The sequence below is a fragment of the Tinamus guttatus genome, unplaced genomic scaffold, assembly GCF_059628265.1.
Source record: "Tinamus guttatus ecotype Peru unplaced genomic scaffold, ASM5962826v1 Tinamus_guttatus_pri_ptg000226l, whole genome shotgun sequence".
Lineage (NCBI taxonomy): Eukaryota > Metazoa > Chordata > Aves > Tinamiformes > Tinamidae > Tinamus > Tinamus guttatus.
The window spans coordinates 466,747-489,735 of record NW_028288760.1 but is presented as its reverse complement, the minus strand read 5'-3'; the positions used below and the strand labels follow the sequence as shown (position 1 = coordinate 489,735).

Sequence of the window (22,989 nt, the reverse complement as noted above, 5' to 3'; positions counted from 1 at the left end):
CGGAGCAGACGGGACGGTAGCGGCACTGGAAAGCTCTGCTTTCGCTCTACAAACACCTGCATTTCACTGCCTCTTAATTTAGACTCTTCTCGCTCTCCCTCCCCAGAGCATCTGAGAGAACCTTTTGTAAGAGGGAGCAGCTAAGTCTGGCAACAAGAAAACTGTAAAAAAAGAAAAAAAAAAGAAAGAAAAAAAAGAAAAAAACCTAAATGCAAACAGGCTTTTTCTTCCAAACAGTAACAGTAAAGCAGCACAGCAGCAAAGCTGAGCATCCTGGCTGGAAGCAGCAGCACCACCCCCTCCACAGGCTGGGAATACGCAGGGAAAGGATCCCAGCTGTCCCCAGCACCCCACAAACCCCAGGCCAGGTCCTCTCACCTCCACACCGGGCATAGGAACCGCAGGGGGAAACACCCCGTCCTGCCAGAAGCTCGCAGAGCATCGCACGTGGACACAACAGCTCTTCCCAACGCAACTTCCAACCACTTCTGCCCTCCCCGTGACAGTGTCATGGTCTGGCTCACGTCCCCGTTCATTCCCCTGCCTCCTGCTGGTGGCACTGGCTGTGTGGTCCCTCCACCTGAGCTCCAGCAGGCGCTGAGGAGTGGAGAGCCCTTTCTCCAGGGGCAAATCGCTCTCCTGGGCTATAGACGTGCTCCGTTAGCAGCCCGGTTACAGAAACAGGGCCAAGGCTGCCTGCTTGTCCCCGCGGAGCATCCGCTCTGCAGGGACCTCCCTAGAGGTGCTGGGGAACACGCTGCTTCCAGGGAAAAGCCCTTCGCTAGGCGGCTGGCACTAGTTCATGACCGAGCGGTAGCAGCCACGGTCACCTCGTGCCATGGAGGCCAGCCCAGGCACGGGGCAGCAAAGCGCCAAGGGCTGCGCGGAGGGCTGGCTGGACCCAGCGCATCCCCAAACAGCAACAAACGGGTGGGAACGGGGGTTTTCTGCCCATTAACCGCAGAGGGGAGGGAGCCCGAGGAGGCTCCGCTCAAGCCGGGTCTTTGCATCGCTGTTCCCACAGAGCCGGGGCCCTTGGGAGCCCTTGGCTCCGGTTACGGAGCCCGTTCAGACCACCAGGACCTGCGAGGCTCCTGGCTTCACCCTAGGGAAGAGGCAGGGTGTAAAAGGAAGGCCCGGGGGGCCTTGCAGGAGAGATGGAGGGAGGAGGAAATGGCTTTCCTTACCCAGGATAGGGGAGAGACGTCGCCCTGCGCTTCCAGCAACCCGCCCCACAGCTCCCTTGGCCCTCTCAAGAACAGCCCCTGCAAGGGAAGGTGGCTCACGTGCCGGCTCACACCTCGCCCCTCACCGTGGCTTCCCAAACCAAACAGCAACAGGAAACTTCAGTGAAATTCCAACGGGAAATTGCAGTTACCGCTGCCCAACACATATACACGGGCCTTCCTCCCCTCCCCAGCCCCTTCCTCCCGGGAAAGGGAGCACTGGGCTTGTCGGGGAGGCAGCCCCCACCCCAACCCCGCCGCACGGGCTCGGGCACTCGCGGGAGGTCCCCGTGGCCAGGACTTGCAGGAGAGCCCTCGGTCCCGTCCCCCGCGCGGGGCCGGCGGGCGCTTTGGATCTGCGGTTGCCGATGAGGACGTGCGGGAATGGATGGGCTGTGCGGCGGCGAGGCGATGAGGAGGCGGCGAGGGGAGGAGGAAGAGCGCGGCGCCTCCGCTGCCTCCGCTCCTCCCGCCGCCTCCTTAGGACGTCACGGGCTGGATGGGGAGCAGGCTGCCGAACTTGAAGTGCTGGATCACGGGGAACTTCTCCAGGCACTGCAGGAGGGGAGATAAAGAGGGGTCAATTCAGGAGACATCTCCACCTTAAACGCATCCAGAGCTCCAGCTGGGGAGGCGCAGGGCGGCTCAGCGCCAGGCCGTGTGCGGGATGGAGCTGCTGGCTCTCCCCACTCGCTTCCACCAGGCTCTGCAGCTCGGGAATGCTCCATATTCCCATCCCCATCCTCTTCCCTTGGGCCCGAGCCTTCCGCTTGCTGAAATGTGGTCGTGGAGCATGAGCAGAGAAGGCAAGTTAATATCAGCCACTCCTCGCTGCTCGAGCTGAGCTCTGAAGAGCTTCACCCTATGTTCCCCTCGACAACAGCAAAACCCACCTTGGGAAAGGCTCTTCGTGCCCAGGATGGTGCCCACACGCTGGGCTAGAGGCACCATCCCGCAGCCAGAAAGTGCTGCTCAAATGGCCTTGCAGACTGCCAAGTCTTTGGTAAAGAAACACCACTGATTTGGCTGCCGGGGTTTAAGACATCATCCACATCCCCAACTCCTGAGATTCCCACTCCCACTGCAGGGTTGGGTCGGAGGGAGTTTGGAGCACGGATCAATCACGTATATCCACCACAAGGTAGCTGAGCTCAGAGCTGCCCCGTGCCAGAGCCAGCGCCTCCTGCCCACCCTCCTGCCAGGAAGGCCAGGGACCATGGTCTACAATCACACCAAAGCTTGCCAGGACACGCACAGCACGGCCCTGGTTGTGTTTATTGATTCATTACGGTTCAGACTGCTGAAACCCCACACAGAGCCTGCAGCAGCCTACCCAGGCTCAGCTCCAGCCAACAAGACCTCAGGACAGGGCACCAAAAAGCAGCCTGTCTTGTCCCCATTATGGAACATGTCACTTACAAGGCTTCCCAGTGCACGGGCAGAGCAGCCACCGTCCCCAGCACAACCACTGCTAGAGGAACCCTCAGAGGATGCAGGGCTGGAACACAGTGGTGTGAAAGAAGGTCGAAGAGAAATAAATCCGTGAGATACTGACAGCTAGAAATGGCAGCCCAGCTGGCTCCAAGAAGCCTCATAGACAACCAGGCTGTTGGGCTCCTGGTGAAACATCTTTACCACAACTGGGAAGAACTGGCATCCGTCCCAGCAAGCGCATCGATGGCCCAAGAAGAGACGAGCAAAGAAACTTCTCATCCCATATCCAGCAAGACCAGCCCAAAATTGCTGCATTATTGGAGATGCCAAAAACCAGGACCTTCCTCCCATCAGTCATTGGTGAAACCAATGCATCTGACACTAACTTGATGTGCTTGGAGGGGCAGGCTTATTCTTTCTTCTCATCATCTCTATCGTGCTGAAAGCCGGCTCAGGACTCGACTGGGGAGCTAGATTCATGCAACTAGTCCAACCTTTAAAGACGGAACTGGGACTGGATTCGTTGCAATGGGAAGTCTTTCCCATCTGACTGCAGCAGAGAAGGAAAGGTCAGGAGACTCGAAAGCAGGCTCAGGGGAAAACATCAAGGCTGCTGCTTTAACCACACTCTAATTCTGTCAACTTCTTCACTTGCCTTTGATGGAGAGAATAAGAAAAGCCCTTGCGCTTCCAAGGGAACTCTTCTTCACCCATTATAAATAGACACCTTTAAGATTTCATAAATATTCAGAGCAGAAGACACATTGTCTTCAGGCTCCTGCCCATCCGTAGACCTTGCAGCAAGCACCCCCGAGTGCCTGGATCCAGCCAAGAGCTCTCGGTGACACAGACTCACCTGGGCTTCATGTTGGCTGCTTAAAGTCACCCCATGGAGGGGACAGAGAAGAGACAAAGTGGCCAGATGCTTTTTAAAGAAACCAAGGCTGGCAACGACCCCACTTCTACCAAATGAGAGCTGATTGCAAGTAAACATTAAATTTCTCTTGGCCAGCTTCTACTGAGTCACCCTGTTGCCCTATTGGCTCCACTCAAGCCTGGTCACAGACCCAGGTCAGCAGTTGAGGGCTGTTCGTTCACTTACCTTCTGCTAATGTTGGCAGGGAGAGAGACTGAGAAGACAACGCAGCTGGGAACAGTGGGCAGAAACTTGCTTCAGGAGCCAGCAGCAAACAGACAAGATTTTCAAGAGTGACTGTGAATGTCTAGCTTGAAACACGCTAACAGGACTTGTTTTTCAAAGCAAGAAGCCTCAGTGATTCCCAAACATTGGGTCCTTCCCAAACGTCACTCAAAAAGATCTCTTGGTTGCAAATGTGGTGGTCAATAAATACTACACGGCCAAGCATGTCGTAACGAAAAGCTCTGCCCTACCATGCTGCCATCACCGTGTTTCTCTTCTCTCAAGCTAGTAAGAGCCACATGAGTCAGTCGGGGGGTGGGAGACTTCCCAAAACACAAGGAATTGGGGCTGACTCCAGCAAAAGTCCCTCTCTCTGCCCAGGTGAGTACGTCCAAGCACAGTGCACATCAGGAGAGCTGCTGTGTGCGAACCATGTGCTTAGGAAATGAGGCTAATATTCTAAAATCTGCAGACATTCTTTGAGAAAAAGCTAAATTTAAAGTCATGCACCATTTTCAGCTACACTCAATAGTTTCTTCCCCTTAGCCTACGAGAGTGTCCCTCCTAGCACCTCTTGCTTTCTTCTCCAGACTCAGCAAAGTCCCTCGATATTTCTCAAGACCCACCAGCATAAGATCCAGAAGTTCCACATGGAATCTGCTCTTTAGAAGCAGTCAAGGCCTCCAGAGAAGACCATGTCCCACAGTCAATGCTGGAGCCTTGGGTGCACCTTGAAATGGCCAGAACTTCTCCCAGGGGAAGAAATATACATTATAATCCTCTCTAGAGGACACCAGGGCTGCGCTGTCCTCCCCAGCAGGCCAGGGGGATCTGACACAACGTGGTGACCCCAAGGTGTGAGCAGACGTGGGCACGTCACCTGCAGTGTACAGGACAGGAGCACCCTATGGAATGGGGCATGTAGGGTGTCATGTAGGAGCACCTGAGCAGCGCAGGAAGGAACCAACCAAAAGCACAGAGATGACCAAGCAGCAGCAGGCCTTGCTCAGGCTCCAGGAGACCTCTAGTAGACTTCAGCAGTGCTCACGGCTTGGGCCTTCCCTCCAGACCCGCCAGCTCCCACATCAGAGTCTCCAACCTGAGGCTTCCCACCAGGCAGCGCCTCCGGCTCCAGCGAGGAAGCTCCGGGCCAGGGCAAACCCGGAGGAGCAGCACACGGAGGCACCCGGCTCCGCTCCGCCGGGGCCGCTGGAGGAAAGCTGAGCTGGGGGCGGAAGGAGCCGGCGGGCCGGGGAGTGACACCTCGCAGATTAGAGAGGTATGTGGCCTGGAACCTAAACACAGGATGTGAAGTGCAGAGGAAGGGCTGGGGGAGGGAGCGCCACCTCGGCGCGCTTAACCCCTTCGTGCGCCGGGCCGCAGAGCTGCCCCGTGAGCCGCTGCCGTGCAGCCCAGCAATAAAAGCACATCCGACCTGCCCGGAGACCACGGGGTACAGGATTAACTCTTCCAGGCCTACGTGGGGGGAATGGCGCGTGTCCAGGGCCAGCTGAGCTGTCCTTGCTCCTCCGGAGGCATCGGGCACAGCCAGCATCACCCCACGGAGCCGGTCCGGCCCTGGCCTTCCCAGCAAGAGGTGCCGCCTCTCGGCCGGCTCCCTCAGGAGGCCCAGATGTGGCAGTTCCTGTCCTGCTTCCTCAAGTTCAGGGTTAGCTCTAGCAGGAAGGAGAGATAAGGGACGGCCAAAAGTGCCAGTTCCCCGGGTCAGGGTTCACCAGGAAAGCCTTTGGGGCAGTGCCAGCAGAGCTCTGGCACATGGAGGCTGGCCAAGCTGCGGGACAGCGCCGCGGCCTCGGCTGCCCAGCGCGCTGCACACGCAGGGCCTGCAGCAAGGCCAAGTCCGGAGCACGTGTCGGGGCTGCTCTGCATCCCTTGAAAGGAGCAATGAGGGTTTGAATCAATTTGCCTCCAGTTGGAGCAACGGCAGCGCAGGGATGAGACGCTCAAACACATCTGAACGCCAGCCCTAATTCAGACACTTGCAACTTTCATAGCAGAAAGACAAGCAATGGCAAAGTCATGTCTGCAAGGGAGGAACAGTTTAGGGACTGCTTTTGGGGCTAACACAGGCCAGGCAGGAGCCTCCTTCCAGCCAGCAGCACCTGCACAAGATGCAAGCCAAGGGCAGCTGAGCCACGCTTGGCAAGGGCCAGGAACTGCCTGCAATGGACCCCAGGCCAAGGAGCAGCCACGCAGGCAGCAGCAGGGCTGATCTGCACCGAAGTGGAAGGGAGGAGCCGTGTGGCCAAGCGGGCAGGACTGACTCAGCCTCCCACGGCGCTCACCTCTGCCTTGTACATGCGGATGAGGCCCTGGTTCACCTTGGACCAGGAGGGGACGGCGCTGATGTTCCAGAGCTGGTTGGAGTGCTCGGCGAAGGGGCCCGTCTTCATCTGAAAGAGAGTCGCGGAGGGGCTGAGGGAGCGCGGCCAGGCGGGGAGCGCGCGGCCCGGCAGTGACTCACGCTCACGGGCTCTCCAAGCAAACATTCCCCCCTCCCGGCGCCGGGACCCACGCAGCAACTGCGCCGTCCCCTCCCTCCGTCCTTCCGCGCTGCCGCTTCCCGGTAAATAGCGGCAATCCAGCTCCCTGCTCCCCGACGACGTTCAGCCTTTTCTTGCCACACTTTTCTGCTAATCAGATCTCCCTCTCCACACCTCCCTTCTAATGACTGCATTCAAACCCCCCACGTAAGCCCCATTCTCCCCCTAGCAGGGCTCGGCTCAATGCTGTTCCTATTCTACCCAGAAACCTCCCAGTGCAGCACTGCTGGGCTTTCCAAGAAAATGACTCATTCCCCATTCAGATCAACAACAGGCAGCAGCGACAACGGCCGCTGCCTTGACTGAATACGGAGGGCAGCGCAGGTTGGCGGCGGCTCGAGTGTCCCCAGCCCGCTCGGCACCTGCCTCGAGCGCAGCGGGGGCCGCGCTCCAGCCCCGCTCCCCAGCCCAGCTTGAGCTGCGAGTTGCCAGTTTGCAGCAGACACGGATTTTTGTTATTGTTTTTTTTTCCCTTTTTTCCTCCTAAACTCCAGCCTTCTTCCTCCCAGGGAGCGGGGTTTGGAGGAGGGAGCGTGGGGGGGAGCTGCCGTCGTGGATGTTTGCACGACAATTCCCTGGGTAGCTGCCTCTCCTCTCCTCCACGAACAAAAACAGACCCTCAGGGAGAAAGAGAAATATAACACAGCCACTCCGGCTGCGCAAATTTCCCATGACATCAGAAACCACAAGGCCGAAGCTCATGCTAAAAAGGAGCGTGGGGAGACAGGAATCTCTTGGACTCCCCTTCTCAGCTCAGGCTGGGGTTTAAACAACTAACCCCTTCCCTCCGCCAGCACGAGGGCCTGGAGCGAGGGTGGGAAAAGAGCTTCCAAACCAGATAGCTCTGCCTGCTAGAAAGGAAGGAAGAAAGGCCAAGGCAGGCGCTTGGGGAAATCACGGCTGCCCTTCTGCAAGGTCTGCGCGGCACCCGCCTGCAACAAAGAAAGCAGGAGCGGAGCGAAAGAGGGGGAAACGCTGCTCGGAGGCCGGGGCGCCGCGATCGCGCTGCGGGGAGCGGGGCTGCAGCTCTGCCCGCTCCGAGCGGCTCCCGGGGAGCCGGCCCTGGCTCCGCTTCCTCGCTGTGGTGCGAAGGGAACGGGAATGGCTGACGAGCCGCTGCGGCTCCGGTGCAAAGGGAATGGGAATGGCTGACGAGCCAGTGCAGCTTCAGTGCAAAGGGAATGGGAATGGCTGACGAGCTGCTCCCGCCGCGCAGAGCGGCTTTTCCTTGCGTGCGTGAGGTGAAACACACGGATACGCCAAGCCCAGCGTTCCCCCCCGGCGCCGGGGCGTCAGGAAGCGCTGGGATGTGGCGGGTTAAAGGCTGCACGTGGCAGGGGGAGCGTCGGCCGACGGGGCACGAGGAAGCGGCGCACGAGTCCTCGTCCCTGCCTCGAAGCGGGGCGAAAAGAGGCAAAACGAGCTCCCCGCAGCCACAAAGGGAGAAGCTGGAGAGAGAAAAGCGCGAGCGCGGAGGCAGCGAGCGCTGCAGTCCCGCAGTGACCCCAGGGGAACGCAGTGAGTCAGAGCAGCCATATTGAGCAGGAAATTACTCACAGACGCTGCGTTCCTGCCTCTCCGTTCCCAAGAGAATCGGCCTTTTGTAAATGGTTCCTCTGTCAGGAACGGGGGGGAGGGGGACGGCTGAGGCAGTGCTTTCCTGTCAGCTCCTTCCCTTCCAGCCGAAATCCGAGCCCTCCCTTCCCAAACCTCCAAATTTAGAAGCCAGATTGAAAGCGAAATTCTTGCTGCCTGCCCTTGGCTCTTAAAGCAACACGGCCCCCGGCCTCCCCGCGCCTCCGCGTCCCGCGGGGATGGCTCCGGGTGGGAATGCCGGCGGGGGGCTGCTGCTTGCTTGCCAGGGGCTTGGCTTTGGGATGGTTCCTCGGGGCCGGGTGCCCTTCGAGGACGGTGCCGCTCAGTGCGAGCGCCCGCTGCTCCCCGTGGCACCCCGGCACCTCTCTCCTACATTTACAGTGTGCAAACCTGTCCTTCCCCTCGCTGCCGGCTCGGCGGCTCCGTTCGCAGCTCCCATCACATCCCACAGTGCAGACGTGATCCCAAACCATCTCCATCCTCATCTCTACCTTGCTTTCTGCTCCAGAGCAGCGCGCTTGGGCGAAATCCCATGCTGGGAGGCAGGGGCGGGAGCCCAAATCCTAGCCAACGCGGTGAACTTCAGCTTATTTTAAAAAATAAATAAGAACAAATTAAACATTCAGGTCCCCCAGCACCTGACCGATTTTCCAAGAGCGGCCCAGTTTGCACAAGCCTGAGGGCAGCAGTTCAGTGGGTTTGGGCTGGCCATCACCTTGCTGTTACTTTAAGAGCTGAAGGTTTCAACATCCACGTGGCAAACACCACGACACCGCACACTGCATCCCTGAAACGTCACCCAGAGGCCGAGGAAAACACGGATCTGCTCAGGAGGATATTCTCTCAATTAAAAGAAAATAACCCAGTGTGTCAAAACAAGAGCTGCTCTTGGGTCAGTGGGATGTGCTGGACCCAGTGTGGGAACGGGAGGCATTTGCTATCTGTAATAACGCCCGTAAAGGCAGAGACCTTCCAGCTGAAAAACTCTTAATTTAATAAAGTCTTTAATCCCATCTATCTTCTTTTTTTCCCTGGTATTTTGTTTATTTCATTGTGAATTTTGGAGAGAAAGCAGGCGTGGGAGAGGCTGTCCCAGCCCCACCTAGTGGTAGCAGCAATCTTGCCCGGCATTTGAGAAGGAAAAACAAATTTTGAAATTTGAAAACAAAAATCTTTTTAAAAAAGGCAGCCACATTCCCATGAAGACACCCTGGAAACATCCTGCGTTGGATACTCCAGGTTGTTGCCATTCCTTGGTAGCTCCCGCTAGGAGGGAGCAAAAGCCGGTTCTCCTACCACCAGGTGGCACTGAGCAGCTCAGCTGAAGAGCTCTCAGTGACAATACAGGGTGGAAAAAGAAAAAAGCGAAATCACATATTAAAAAAAAAAAAAAAAAAAGCTACCAAGAAGTGAAGTTTCTGCAGGCACCATGACTCGAAGCAGTGCACTGCTGTGGATGTTAAACTTTACGTGTCATCTGCTTACTGCAGAATTTTCCACAAACATCCCAAGATTTATATTTTTCAGCTTAAAGATTTATATTTTTCAGGTTACTGCACTCTGTTAGCCCGGGATTAAAATAAATCGTAGAGCACCTTGGCTCCTGCTTGCAGTGAGGATGAAGCAAGAACAGATTTCCTCTCCTCATCTTTGTCTCTCCAGCAGCCACGGCACAGTTTAACGCTGCGTAAAGGGTTAACCCCTGTGAGCTGTTCTGTACCAAAGCACTGTACCGAATTCAGCAGGACTTGACTCGGCACCTCCTGGGGTTTGGGCCAACGGCTCCTATGGATGTTTTCTACATGGAAGGCTAAATCCATACCCTGAAACCTCCCTTCTCATCTCATCACCAACTTAGGGAAGCGAGGAGGGGAAAAAGCAAATGGAGCGAAGGGGAAGAGCTGCACTCTACCCTTCAAAATTCATCACATCAACGCCCTCTTGCCAGAGACAAGAAATCCCTCACCAGAGCAGAGCATGTGGTTCTTGCTCTGCCTGCCCAGACCTTGCAGTAAGGGGGGCAGTAAAAACAGTCGGGTCATTCACTTTGGCAGAGGGCAGGAAGCTGCAAACTCCTGCATTTAGAAACGCTGCCCATGGCTGGCAACGCACCAAGTATCACCAGTCCCTTGCCCAGGGGCCCTAGAGCCCTTGAGCAAAAACACAGTGCTGAGGGTGCTGCCAGTTGGGTTAAATTCAGCACCGTTTCCTCTTAATGGTTTACAGAAATGCACATTTTTTTGCAACTTTTATGGCAGAGACTGGTCAAATCTGGAAGATACCAAGCTGCGTGGAGGTTTTCGAGCCTGCTGTAAGGAAGGGAAAGCTCACAGTCTGCTAGGCAGGGTGAGAAGGCTGGAGGGAAGGGAGGTTATGTTGGCAAGCACAGCCATTTTGCAGCTCCTGCTTTATCTTCCTAGCACACATGCAGGCACCAGTCTCCTCCATCTGAGTTCCCACTGACTGATCCAAATGATGATCCAAGGTTATTTGTTTGCTCTTGTTAGAGCTCCCTTCAACAGCAATCCACAGCCCATCTAGCCTAATTATACTTTTCTCTCAACATCCCTGTTCAACTCATTCAAGGAGAGTGTCCCAGACATGCAGCAACAGCTCATCCCCACAGTTCCATGAGAGCAGACAAACAAGCAAAGGAGGAAGAGAAAACCACAGCTAGAGCCTAGCGTCTAGGATCAGGAGAACTTCCCTGTGGGACAAACTTCCCAGTCCTCACCTCTGTAATGAAGAGGATGCACTCCAGGAACATGAAGTCCTTATGGTTTTCATTTACCACCTTCTCATCAACAAAGTGCCGAGGCTCCAGATTTGGATGGTCTGAAGAGTAAAAGAAAATAGGAAGTAACCTATAGAGCACCCCTCTTCCTAGGCCAAATTCAAGCAGACAGAGCTTTTGAAAGCAGAAAACATTTTTTTTTTTTGAGCCCCGAGCAAACTCTTTCACTGTATGATACATAATATGGACACATTTATACTTAAAAATTATTGGCAAGCCTCATCAGCCCTGCAACCAAGACCAATGGGACAGTGGGCAGGCTGGGACAGCAGAACATTTCTATTATTACCTATTAGCTGGGAACTGCCCCATATGAAGGGTAGAAATTGGAAGTCGTCCAAGCCCCACACACCCTGGCTGCCAGCAGGTTCCATCCTGTAGGTCTTCTGCAGCTTCCGCATCACTTCTAGGTATCTAAAGCAAAAAGGATAAAGAAGAGCTAAGGCAAGGCAGTTTTTTGCACCAAGCTCAGGTTTCTCCCTCCATGGAACAAGAGGGAGGTGAAAACAGAGAGACCTTCTTCCTTAAAGGGCCTCAAGCTCATTTTTTGACCCATCAGAAGAGCCCAATTCAGGATAAAATCATCTTTTATACTGAATTCTCTAAGAAAGCAGGTGTAAGAGGTTTATATTATCCACAGAGTCTTAGGTTCGTGCAGATTTTTCCCCATTCCCACTGTAAATTGAGAATATTGATACTTCACTCTCCTCCAATAACTTCCAAAAGAGCTCAGAAAGCTTTCCACTGCATGGCAACTGCTACTTCAATTTTTCACGTGGAAAACTCATGCAAGGAAGAACCACTGAGGGAAATCATTTCCACACCACCAATCAATTCTATATCTGGGATGAGATCTCTGGACTCCAAATGCCCATTCCACTGGTTTCATCACTACCAACTCCACCTCCTGGGTTGGAAACACATGTAAAGATATAGTGGATGCCTGCCAGTTTCATAGATTTTTTTTTTTTAATGCTTGAAGAGACATTAGATCATCTGGTCAGACATTCCAGTCTATCACAAACCACAGAACTTCATCCAGATACCTCTGAAGAGCTTGATAACTTGTGTTCAACTAGAACACCTTTCCAAAAAGATATCCAGCCTCTAACAGACAAGGTGTCACCACACTCTCTGGAGATAGTCATAATGGGTAACAACACACTCTATTAAAAAGTACATCTGCTTCCTAATTTGAAATTATCTATATTTGTATTCAAACATGGTTTTCTTACTCTGCCCTTGTTCCCTAGGCCAGCATGCTTGTCAGCACTCGTGTTCTCTGCTACACATACACCTTTGCAGAAGGATCTTGATTTTCCCAGATCATATCCCAGGAGGAGGGTCTTCCTACAATTTCTTACTTCCAAATGGGTGCTGATGGGGGGAAGAAAGGGCACACAACCTGCCCAGACCACGGGGAGAGACTGAGGTGCAGAGCAAGAACATCTCAGACATCTTGGACAGCTGGAAGGGGACACTGCCAGATCTGGCACCTAAACAACCCTCCTCCTTCCGTATCTCACCTGTTAAACACTTTGAAGACAATGGCCATCTGGTCATCCACTCTGAGAACACCGATTTTGCAGAGGCAGCAGAGAAAAGCCGCAAATGCAGCTTCGTGCCCTGAAGTTAAAAAAGATGGAGAGATATGACATAGGTGTCTCCAATTCCTGGGACAAACTTTGCGTAGGCACCACAGTGGCTCTTTAGAAATCACAACAGCCACATTCCCAGGGCAAAAGCCCCAGCCAGCTGTTCCTAAGGTGCTGACAACATTTCATTCCCATCCAACACCCAGCCAAAGTGCCTTCCAGGCATTTGTAAGATCACTCTTCACTTGGAGACAGAAAGAAGAAAGTTTTTGAGGAAAGGCAGCTCCAACACTGGGTGTGCTGGGAGCAAGGCAGGGCCTTTCCCAGGAGCTTGGCATGCTGAGGGAAGCAGAGCTCTGCAGAACTGCTCTGGAGAAGTGACCAGGTCTCCTCCTGCTTCAGACAGACCTCTGTGTCAGAGGGATGCAGGTCCAAGCCAGTGCTGGGAACAGTCCCTCCCACAGGGCACCAGGATCAGCGGCTGGAGCTCTGCAGCTCTGTCCTCCAGCCAACAGCAAGGAGGAAAAGGCAGCCAGCAAAACCAGTGTCCTTCACTGGAAGGGACCAGAGAGCAAGGGAGATGCAAGATAGGCAGATTTGCTCTATAAGGAAATGTAGCTGTCAGTGTATGAACAAACTGCACCCACAGTCCAGCCACTGGGGAGATCTATGACATGGGCCCCTGGCACAGGACACACAGGAGGGGAGAAAAGACTGAATTTTATTCCTTAAACTGTCAAAATCCTAGGCACTAGGTCCCTTTCCAAGGCCAACATCTCCCCCTGGTGCCAGCGAGATGCAGCTCTCCCAGCAAGGCACTGCTCAGCCTCCCCACTTCAACCTTTTACCTGTTTCCAAACTTGTGTTTCCTTGTTTCCCATGGCTTTTGTTGAGGACACCCTTCTCTGCACCCCTGCCCTCTAGATGAAGGGGCAGAGTGTGGAGTAGCCACGTGGTTTCACACCAGCATTTCTGGATTTACATCTAACTGAAAGCAGTGCATCTACCCTAACCTGCAATTTTGTATTTTCTGAGATACAAAATGTGTCTGCACTCAGGCTTTGAGCAGTGATGCTACTCTGAGGAAACACCAGAACCCAAACCAGAACTTCTCACTGAACACAGATTTGTTTCCCACTCTAGTTCAGTTTCAAGCAGTCACATTTTATCCCTCCCACCTGCCTATTGCAGATCAGCTGTGCAGCTCCCCAGGTGCATCCCAGAACAGCTCACAAGGCTTGATTCATGCTCCTAAACCACTCTGAGGTGCTCGGAGGAGACATGAGAAGGGTGTCGGAGCTCTAGTACAGCCCAGTTCCCAGCACCAGCTCTCCCCAGGCCCCATTCAGAGTCCACAATGGACACAGGCTAAGGAGACCCAAGAGGAAAGGTGGGCAACTTCTGGCACTAAAAACAGCAGCTCTAGTACATTTAAATAAAGCCAACGTGAGGCTCCAAAGAGCAGCTGCCCTTGGAGTGCAGCCTGGGACAGCCGGCGTGCCGGGGTACCTGTGCCGTAGTCAATGCGGGTGGAATTCCCCACGGATTCCTTCAGGTACAGCGCTACCTCCGGCGCAGCATCCGCCAAGTGCTTGGGGATCACTGTTGCCACCAGCTTTTCTGCTTCCTGGAAGACATAAAGGAGCCTCTCGAGTGAGCACAGAGCTGCTGCAGTCCCCAAGAGCAGGTTGTCCTCTGCTCACTGGTGCACTCCTACAGCACCCAGCCTGGCAGAGGAATAAACTGTCCTGCTGAAGTCACCTCCACAGAGCAGTTTAGGGACATCTTTGTCTGATGTTAACACTGAACACAAGCAGCCTACAGGGAAAAAGAAACTTCAGCATTCAGGCACATCAGCCCAGTTACCCACAGAGTCATCTCAAGGCTGAAAGAGCAGGGGAGCCCCCACAGTCACCCCTGCCTCTGCCACCTCCCCAGCTCAGTGCAGGGCGAGTGCTCCGAGCTGAAATCAGGCACTTTCACAACCTTCCTCTGATGATCTGTGTCACCTAACGGCTAGTGGACACAATGTGGAGTTGCAGAGCACAGGAATTCCTTGGAATGATACAGTGAGCCAGCCTAAAGCCAGAGAGGGATTTACATGGAGCCTCTGCTCTCATAAGAGATAAAGACAGCACCAGGTCAGCACTAAGTGATGCATATCAAGAGCTGGATCACTCCAGTGCTTATCAGAGACTGTGCAACTCCCCCGCAGACTGCCTGGCTACCAGAGGGATGCAGCCATTCTGCTACCACTGCTTTTTTGTAACTGCACTTAATAGTAGGGATGAAAGACACGCTCACCTGGTCTAGTTTGCTATACCAGGTCCTGAAGGCTTTGTTCCCAAAGCGAGAAGGTTGATCCACCGGTGGAGTTTCATCGATCCATCTGTCGAGGGTGTTCAGAAGAGCCACCAGCTTTTCAATGGGCTATAGAGACAAGAAGATGAGGGGTCACGGTGCTACAAAGCAGAGCAGTCCCTCAGTGACTGCCCTCCACTGAGGTTTTTAAAGCCAACACCATTCTTCCCAAGGTGAAAAGCAGGAATGGAATGTGCAGTGCAGAGAGGCCAGGCCAAACCTCCTTTCCCTCAGATCAGACCAGTACAAGATGCAGTCTGAGGCTCTCCAGCAGCCCCCACAGCCTCTCACGAGCTGCAACAGCAGCACACGCCAATACAGCAGAAGAGCTAAAGCTCCTCGGTGCAGAACATACAGGACAGAGAAGCAGAGGCAGAAGTGCTGCTGAATTGAGGCATCTCCAACACAAAACTGAGGATTTGCATCTCTTCCTGGGATTAGGGGATGGTATCCTCATCCATGGTGGGTTGTGTGGTTGTATACGTAAACCTCTCCTCTCTGGGTCTTAGTAAGAGCATGAAGCTGGTGGGAAACAAAGGAAATAGGAAGACAACAAAGACATTTTCCCTGCACCCTGTGCTGGAAGGGGAAATTGAGGAACCTGCATAGGACGTAGGAGAGTCAGAGCCTGGAGGAGGCGCTGCCATGACCATGAGGGAAAAGGAAAAGAGAGGAAGAGGGGGCGACAGGCTCTGCAGCGCAGCCCCTCGGGCTGCTGCACACTGTGCCGTGGAGCTGGGAAAGGGCCCGGGCACCCGGCCAGCTCGGCATTCCGACCGGGAAGCACTCGGAGCAGCTCCTCGCAGCTTTAGGAAGCTCTGCCGACAAGCATTTGAGCCGGCCAGAGGGTCCGGGATTCTCCTCGCCCAGCTCCAAGGAGCTGGAGAGCCGCCAGCCGCTGCGGCAGCTGCCCAGGCCCGGGGCAAGGGAGGCTTCGCTGCCTCGGTGGGGATTCCTCCATCAAGAGGACAAAAAGGACAGCAGGAACGGAGGCTGCTTTGACTTTGCTGGAGGCATCAACCGTGTGAGGGCAGCTGGTCTCCTGGGCTGTGGTTCAATTCTTCCTGCTGCTGCCGGGAGGACGAGGAAACAGTCGAGCCCAGCAGGTTTCCAGCCCTTGAAGTGCCACTCGCAGGGGGCCGGGGGGACAGGCAGAGCCCTGCTCACGGCTCGCTCCCCGCTCCAGGGAGCGGGATCAGCCCCGGCACAGCCAGCAGCCCCTTGGAAGCGGAGGACACGGTGCAAGGAAAGGAGCGGGAGCAGGGGGTGCACCCTGCAGCCCGGCTGCGACCGGAGCGCGCCAGGAACGCGGAAGAGCCCGAGCGCTGACAGACACCCCAGCACCCTTGGGTGGCCACAAACCACAACCAGCACCCGGCTGGCGCCCAGGATTCGTGCAGAGGGAAGCGGCTCGACCCCCTGTCTCAGCTACCCCAAGTGCTGCACAAAGGCAGCATCTCCCCTGCACTGGGCCAGGTTTGGGGCCAGCTCCTCCCCACCTGGCTATCGCGTTCCCCTCCAATTAAGCGCCAGCCTCTCCAGCACCGGTTGTATTAAATAATTAAACCGCGCTGGTGATTTATCCCCGAGCAGCAGCAGCAGCTCATTACGGGCCTGCCCGGATAAACGGCTGGCGAGAGCTGCCTCCTTCCCCCTCCCCGGATCCGCCGGAGGCCGCGGGGAGCGCGGGGCAGAGCCCACCCTCCCCTTCCCCGCTCGCTTTAAAGAGATTAAAAAGCCCGGCCCCGCGAACGGGAGAGCAGGACCCAGCTGCTGGCTCAGCCAGGCCAATAAATAATTAAGGAGACGCGGCTCGTTTGGGGCTCAGGGCCCTTTGGAAAGGGGCTTATTTAAAGCAGCAGCTTCGCGCTGGCCGGCAGAAGAGCCGCGCGCAGGCGGCGAGCGCGGAGCTGCCGGGAAGGGCCCAGCGGCGCCGCCGTGGCCCTGTCTCGCCCGGCTGGGTTTAGGCTCTAGTTCTGCTTTACCTTTGCAGGGATCAAAGCCAGGGCAGCCCCCCTGCTCTCACTGCTGTGCTGATTTTGCACCCCCTTGGCCCCGAGGCTGCCACCGGTCCCCAAGGCAAAGGGCAGAGCCTCCTGCGGAGCAGGGACCTGCCAGCGGCTCCGACAGAGCAGGGGACAGCGGTGCTGGGGTGGCACCCGCAGCCAGCGCCGCCTGCGGGGACCCGACCTGCCCCGCTGAGGGGGAGCTGCTGGAACGGGGCACTTTGTGCTTCCCTCCTGGATCCGCAAGGACGAGGTTCCCCGGTGCTGGCCGAGGGGAAGGGCAGGTCCTTGCACAGCCAAAGCAGCCAGGGCGCAGATGGCCGCGCTCCCTCCAGGAGGGGACAGCAGGACACAGCCGGCCAGACACACCGCGCCGGGGCTACACCGGCGGCCTCAGCAACAGCCGGCGGCTTCAACAACAGCCGGCGGCCCCAGCAACAGCCCCGCTATCACCACCCGCCAGACGCTTGCAGGGCTCCCCGATAAGCCCAGCGCCCAGCTCGGCCCCCAGCTCGGCCCTTTTGGCAAGGGCAGAGCAGCTCAGCAGCCCCCAAAGGGCTCAGCCCCGCGGAACCCGGCCCTTGCCTGGCTGGATGCTTCGGCATCGGCACACGCTGCTCTGGGAGCTGTTAAGCCGGCGCTCCGAGCGCGGAGCGGCCCTCATTCCCTTTCTTCTTTGGCAAAGCAGCACCAATAAGTCACAGCGAGGCTACGCGTTCAGCGGGAAGGATTCCAGGAGGTCATTTGCTGAGGGACGGCGTCTCCAGCTTTTGATCAGGGAGGAAGATGGGACGGCATAAAAGCACATCAGCAGCAGGTACAGCGAGAGAGAAGAAAGCAGAGCAGGGATGCAAGCAGAGGCCGCGAGGGGCTGAGCCTTTAAAAGCAAGGAGAAGCAGTTTGATCTACAAACGAACCCTTGTGAACGGGCAACCTCATCAACAAGGCGGCCCCGGGGACGCTCCACCTGTGCCTCGAGTCTCAGGCTTCTGCTCTGCACAGTGTAAGGGGAACAAGACACGTTTGCTGCCACTTCCCAAGCAGACGGGATCTCTTCTGATCATCCCGGTACTGGGACCGCACGTGGAACGTGTTCCTTCCAGGAGAAATCTCCTGCATGGACACAGCCCTAATGCAGCTTCTCCGAGAGGGCCTACAGCTCAAGGGAGTTGGAGGAAGAGGATTTTTTTTATTATTATTGTTTTGCTCCTTTTTCACACCTTGTTTCCCTAGGCCCCATCTGTGAGTGACTGTGAATGAGTGAGATAATGACAAAAACAAAACTCGAAGGTCAAATACAAATAGTTGAAAAAGCAGCAACATGTGAAAGAAGCACCTCAGACCAGCAAGTTCTAGTGGACTGAAGGAACAAAATGTAGACAAAAAGTCTGTTGGAGAGGGATTCATTATCCATGATCCCCCCTGTGAACCAAAAGCAACTTTCTCCTTCATATGACTGCTCCTTGAAGGGAAGGCTGGACTTAACATAAAGGACATTTTGGGTTGCCTTTCCACACCAGAAGGAATCTGTAAACAGGCAGAGCCCGATTTGCTTCCCATTCTGTCCAAGATGGGCAAAGAGACACCCAGAAACACCCCTGTTGCAACACAGAACAAGGCAGAAATTCGTGCTGGCAGCCAGCACATCCACTGCAGGTCACTGCAGCACTCAGGATGACCTCAAGAAGTAAATGTAGCCGAGGGCAGGCGATAATTCCAGCGAGGAAGGCTGCTCTTCCCTTCTGACCTCCCTCTGTATCCCAGTGCTGGCTCCGAATAATCCTGCCACGCTGACAGGGCTTTGCTTCCTTTGACTAAGACGCAGTAACGGGCATGAAAAACAGCCAAGGCACCAAAAAGAACCAGGTGACACTGATACGAGGGGAAAAGACCATTCCCACAGAACAGCTTGGAAGAAACAATCCTGCCCCATAGACTAAACCTATTGCCCTGACCCACTTCACCTTCGCGCAGCTCAGACTTCACTGCAGAGTGCAGAAAACTAACAGTAAAAAAAAAAAAAGGGAGAAACAAGAGGATCCAGCCGTTCTCCTACCTCAGAGACTTTGTATTCACAGGTCAGCTTCTTGCCCCTGACACCTTCGTTCAGCGTGAGGATGAAGCCCATGTAATCCGCGTACGCCTGCAAACACAGCGGGGAGAGCAGGGCGTTAGGGAACACACAGAGTGGCTTTGGACAAGCAGGACAGCACGGGAGCATTCCCATACAGAGGGGGCCCTTCCCAACACACAACTCCATTCCCTAAAAAAAAAAAAAAAAAAAAAAAAAAAAAAAAAAAAAAAAAAAAAAAAAAAAAAAAACAGGAGCAGAGCTTGCTGTGAAGCTGCTGCTGCTTTTTTTGCAGACCAAGTCGATTGCAATTGCACTAAGAACCCTGCATCAGTGAAGAAACCCCAGAGAGAAGAACCCTAAGCAAGCTCAAACCTCCCCTGATATTACCAGGTCATTTGAGCTTGTAGGCTCTGCAGATTCTCAGTCCTGCCTGCACATCCCGCTCTGCACTACGTCTCACAGACCTGTGCCAGTATCTCCCACTCCCAAATCTTCTCCCACATGCATACCCAGCAGAAAGCAGGGGACAGCCCAGGTTCCTCTCTGCTCCCCTCTCTAAATTTGCTGCTTTTGAAGCATCACATCCAGCGCAGCTCAGCTGCCCCCTGACTAACATGCTGTCACCCTTCCTTCCTCAGGGCTCTCTTGCACAGAAGCCTTGATCAGGAGAGAGTCCTTAAGCCCAGGACATTTCACAAAGGAAGCCCCAGCCCTCAGTGTTCTTGAGCCCTTGCTATAACTTAAGCTCCTTTTAAGTCATCGCAGACTAGTCATTATGCAAGAAGTTGCTCCTAAAAGGTGGGGCCAACAGGAGGAACAAGTTTGGGTCATCACCTCGATCCCTCAAAGGCAGAGGGCAGAGAACCTGCCTGTTCTGCCAGCTCCACATATACAATAAATAACTATTATGCAGGAAATTGAAGGTCTCAGCTCCAGCCCTCAGGGACCAACCCAGCCTGCTGCTACTAAAGGGCCACACAGCTGGACCACGTTCAAGCTGAGTTCAAATAGTGTTGTGGAAATCCAGCTTGGACATGATGGCAAAACTACAGGCTAGGCAGGACAAGATGGCTATCATTTTCTAGACTATCCTGTTGGAATAGAGCTGGCATCATTTTCTGGCCACCCTCAAGCCTTTGGGCTCTCCCCAGCTCTCTCCTTTATCAGGGCACTCGGCTACCAGACTCTGCACTTCGTAGTCAAGTTATTGCCCTACAAACAGCTGGGGACTCCTGTGCTTTAAAACACAAATCCATGGATTTCTCAACCCCCTTTTGCCTGGGTTCCTAGGCCCATCCTGGCTGCCCTGCTGAGTGCCATTAGCAGCTCTCCCTGGGCCCAGGGTCGTACCTGAGAGCGCTTCCACTTGCCCATGTCGGAAACCATGTTTATCTCCTTTTTGGGGATCATGAAGCTCTGCTGGAGCGGAGGAGCTGCCTCCTCAGAGGCACCTGAGACACACAAAGAAAGAGAGAGAAGTAAAAAAGAATCAGTGGAAAAGAAGAAATTCTCTAAATCTTGATTTTGCTCAGAAATCAACCTGAATTTCTCAGGACAGAGCGTAAACAGATCTGTCCCAGCTTTCACTGTTAACCCACCAAGCCCCAGCAATAGTCTCTAAATCCCAGGATTGTCCTTGGAATCCCAAGGACACTGCAAAGCTTCAGAAAGTTGCACTACGCTTCTGTTTCATGCTGAAGACCAGTAAATTCGAGAGGCTGTTGCGGGAGAGATGTAAGTCACAGCCCGGCTAGATAATTTATTGCTATCCAGTGAATACAAGGCTCAGGTGAGGCAGAAGCACTGAGCTCTGCTAACTAATTACCTGCACTTTGGTTTGGGGGTTTTGAGACAGAACTGCAGCCCCCTAAAAAGCACAACTCTTGCAAAGACAACGCTGGAACATTCCATAGAGGGCACCGAGCCCAGCGCAGCCCAAAGGCCCCAGCCCCGGCAGCACGGGTGGCTTTGAGGGTGCTGGGACACAGCGTCTTCCAAGTGAAATATGAGGGTTACTTAACTTTAAAGCTCTCCAAGAGCCCAGCACGGGCTATTGAACGGGACTGCACAGTGCTAATGCATTAGAGCAGCTCCTCCCCGGGCACCCCAAGGACCCGGCGCTGCCTGGAGGGCGGCCCCTTCCCCGGGGCTGCAGAGCCAGAAACACCCCGCACGGTAAAAGGCAACTTGCACCCTGTTTTATAAGCAAAACTTTAATAGCAAGAGGCAGTGCAGCAAGGCATAGTTAAGGAAACCGTTAACGTGAATTTATGAATTGTATCAAAGCCACCCAGCTCCTCATTTTAACTCTGGAAAATCCGAAGTTGCCTTTTTCCCCATCAGCCGCCCTAGAAACACTTCAGCGACTGCTCTCCACACTGCGGCGAGTCCAGGCACTGACACCAGCAAATCCAAACGCCCTAGAACAGTAAATTTACCTAGAAAACGCTACCCAGAAACGTCAGCAGCTCTTTCCCTCTTGCCCCACGGAGCGGTGCTGTCCAACAAGATCACCGAGGACTCCGCTACAAACCCAGCGCTAACCTTAGAGGGAATTTAACTTCCCACCTCTCGAGCTCCACATCTACAAAACTGCTGGAGCCTCCCCACCAGCCCAGGGTGTAAAGGCATTTGATTCATTCTGGTTCATAAACTAAAGGCCCAACGATGAGAGGAACAAAGCGCAAGGAATTTAAATGAAAGACGCCATCCCTCTCTTGTGAGAACGCAACAAACTCCTTGCAATAACTAGCCTCATAACCATGAAGTTGTTTCTTTTTAAGAGTTTATAACACAAACACAATAAAAACCACTACAGCAGTAGTTTACAAAAAGAGTTAACATTATCTTGACAGTTTATACAGACTATACATACAGACCAGCGTGGCCAATGCAATGTCCTGGACCACGGGACCCAGCTGGGTCTCGCATCAAATAACTTTTTTCCTCTCTTCGCACTTTTTTCTTAAGCATCACTTATGCACACTGTGGGCACTTCCTCTTGAGGAAGACACCAGATTTTTAAGAGACAGGAAAGGAAAAAAAAAAAAAAAAAAAAAAAAAGTGGGGGTGGAGGGAGAAGTCTCCAGGAGTTACAGTATTAGAAAATTAACACATAAGTAAAACTCTAGGAACAAGGGAAGAACGTCACAATGGAGACAGGAGCTGAAGAGGTTGTTTTTATGGTGAGATGTCACTTTGACACAGAAGCATTTCCAGTCTTATCTGCAGAGTGGGGAAAAAAAGCCCAAACCCCCAGTTCAGCTGACAGACAGACTCCCACAAGGGCGAACGCTGCCCACGTCAGCGCGGACAAGGGAGAGATGCTGGATTTTTTCTACTCCTGCTCCCTGAGCAGGGCACCATAGGAGCTCAATGCACAGCACCATCCCGGGAGCCCGGTGGGGCCGGGCACGAGTCAGCAGGGAGAAACGCAGCAATAAGAACCGCTGCTTTCCAGCTACCCGGGGGCGACGGCGCCCAGACCCGCGCGCAGCGCCTGGCCTGCACGGCCCATTGCGGAGGCTGCCCAGCGCTCCTGGGGGATGCGTAAATCCGACCTGGCTCATCAGCAGGAAACCGAGGCCCTGAAGATGACTGGGAGTGCAGGGTCCCACTGCCGGGGGGACACGCGGGGCAGACACGCACCCCACTGCCCCGCAGAGCCCCCCGTGCCCTTTGGCACCCCCAGACCCCATGGGGGCCAGACCCTCCCCGTGACCCAGACTCCCCTTTCCCCCCACTCCACTGTACCCTATGGGACCCACACGCTCCCAGCCCCAATCCCCCCCATTCCTTCCAGGGCCCAGCTGCTCCCTGGCCCCAAGCCTCCCCATAGCCTATACGGTCTCCCCTCCCTCCCCGGCCCCTCTATGGGAGACTATGGGGCTCGGACTCCCAAACCTGCCGACATCCTCCCCCCCGGCCCCGGCCGCCCCCGCCGCGGGGCACGGGGCACGGGCTGCCCCTCACCTGCCGGCCGCTCGCTCTCTGCCATCTTCCTGGAGCCAGGCCACCGCCGCTGTCACCTCTCACCTCTCGCCTCCCGACACGCCGAGGCCGCCGCCGGCCATCTTTGAGCAGGGCAAGCCGCCCAGCCCTGCGGCGGCTGGGGCCGTCAGCGGGCAGCTTGGCCCCTGCGGGCCACCGTCGTTACCCGCGCGGCCATGCTTATGTGGGGCAGCGCCTCCTCTGCCCA

General features: G+C 54.9%; 1 protein-coding gene across 1 annotated transcript; it reads right to left on the bottom strand.

Annotated features, from left to right (window-relative positions):
- Positions 1–1,517: 1,517 nt before the first annotated feature.
- On the bottom strand, positions 1,518–22,985 carry PTPA (protein phosphatase 2 phosphatase activator). Its single transcript, XM_088525238.1, has 10 exons — positions 22,764–22,985; positions 20,142–20,242; positions 18,774–18,860; positions 14,655–14,780; positions 13,860–13,977; positions 12,282–12,381; positions 11,045–11,169; positions 10,696–10,796; positions 6,108–6,215; positions 1,518–1,781 (listed from the first exon to the last, which is right to left on the bottom strand). Exons 1-10 carry the CDS (start codon positions 22,786–22,788, stop codon positions 1,707–1,709), a joined length of 966 nt encoding a protein of 321 aa, XP_088381364.1. The 5' UTR covers positions 22,789–22,985; the 3' UTR covers positions 1,518–1,706.
- Positions 22,986–22,989: the final 4 nt, after the last annotated feature.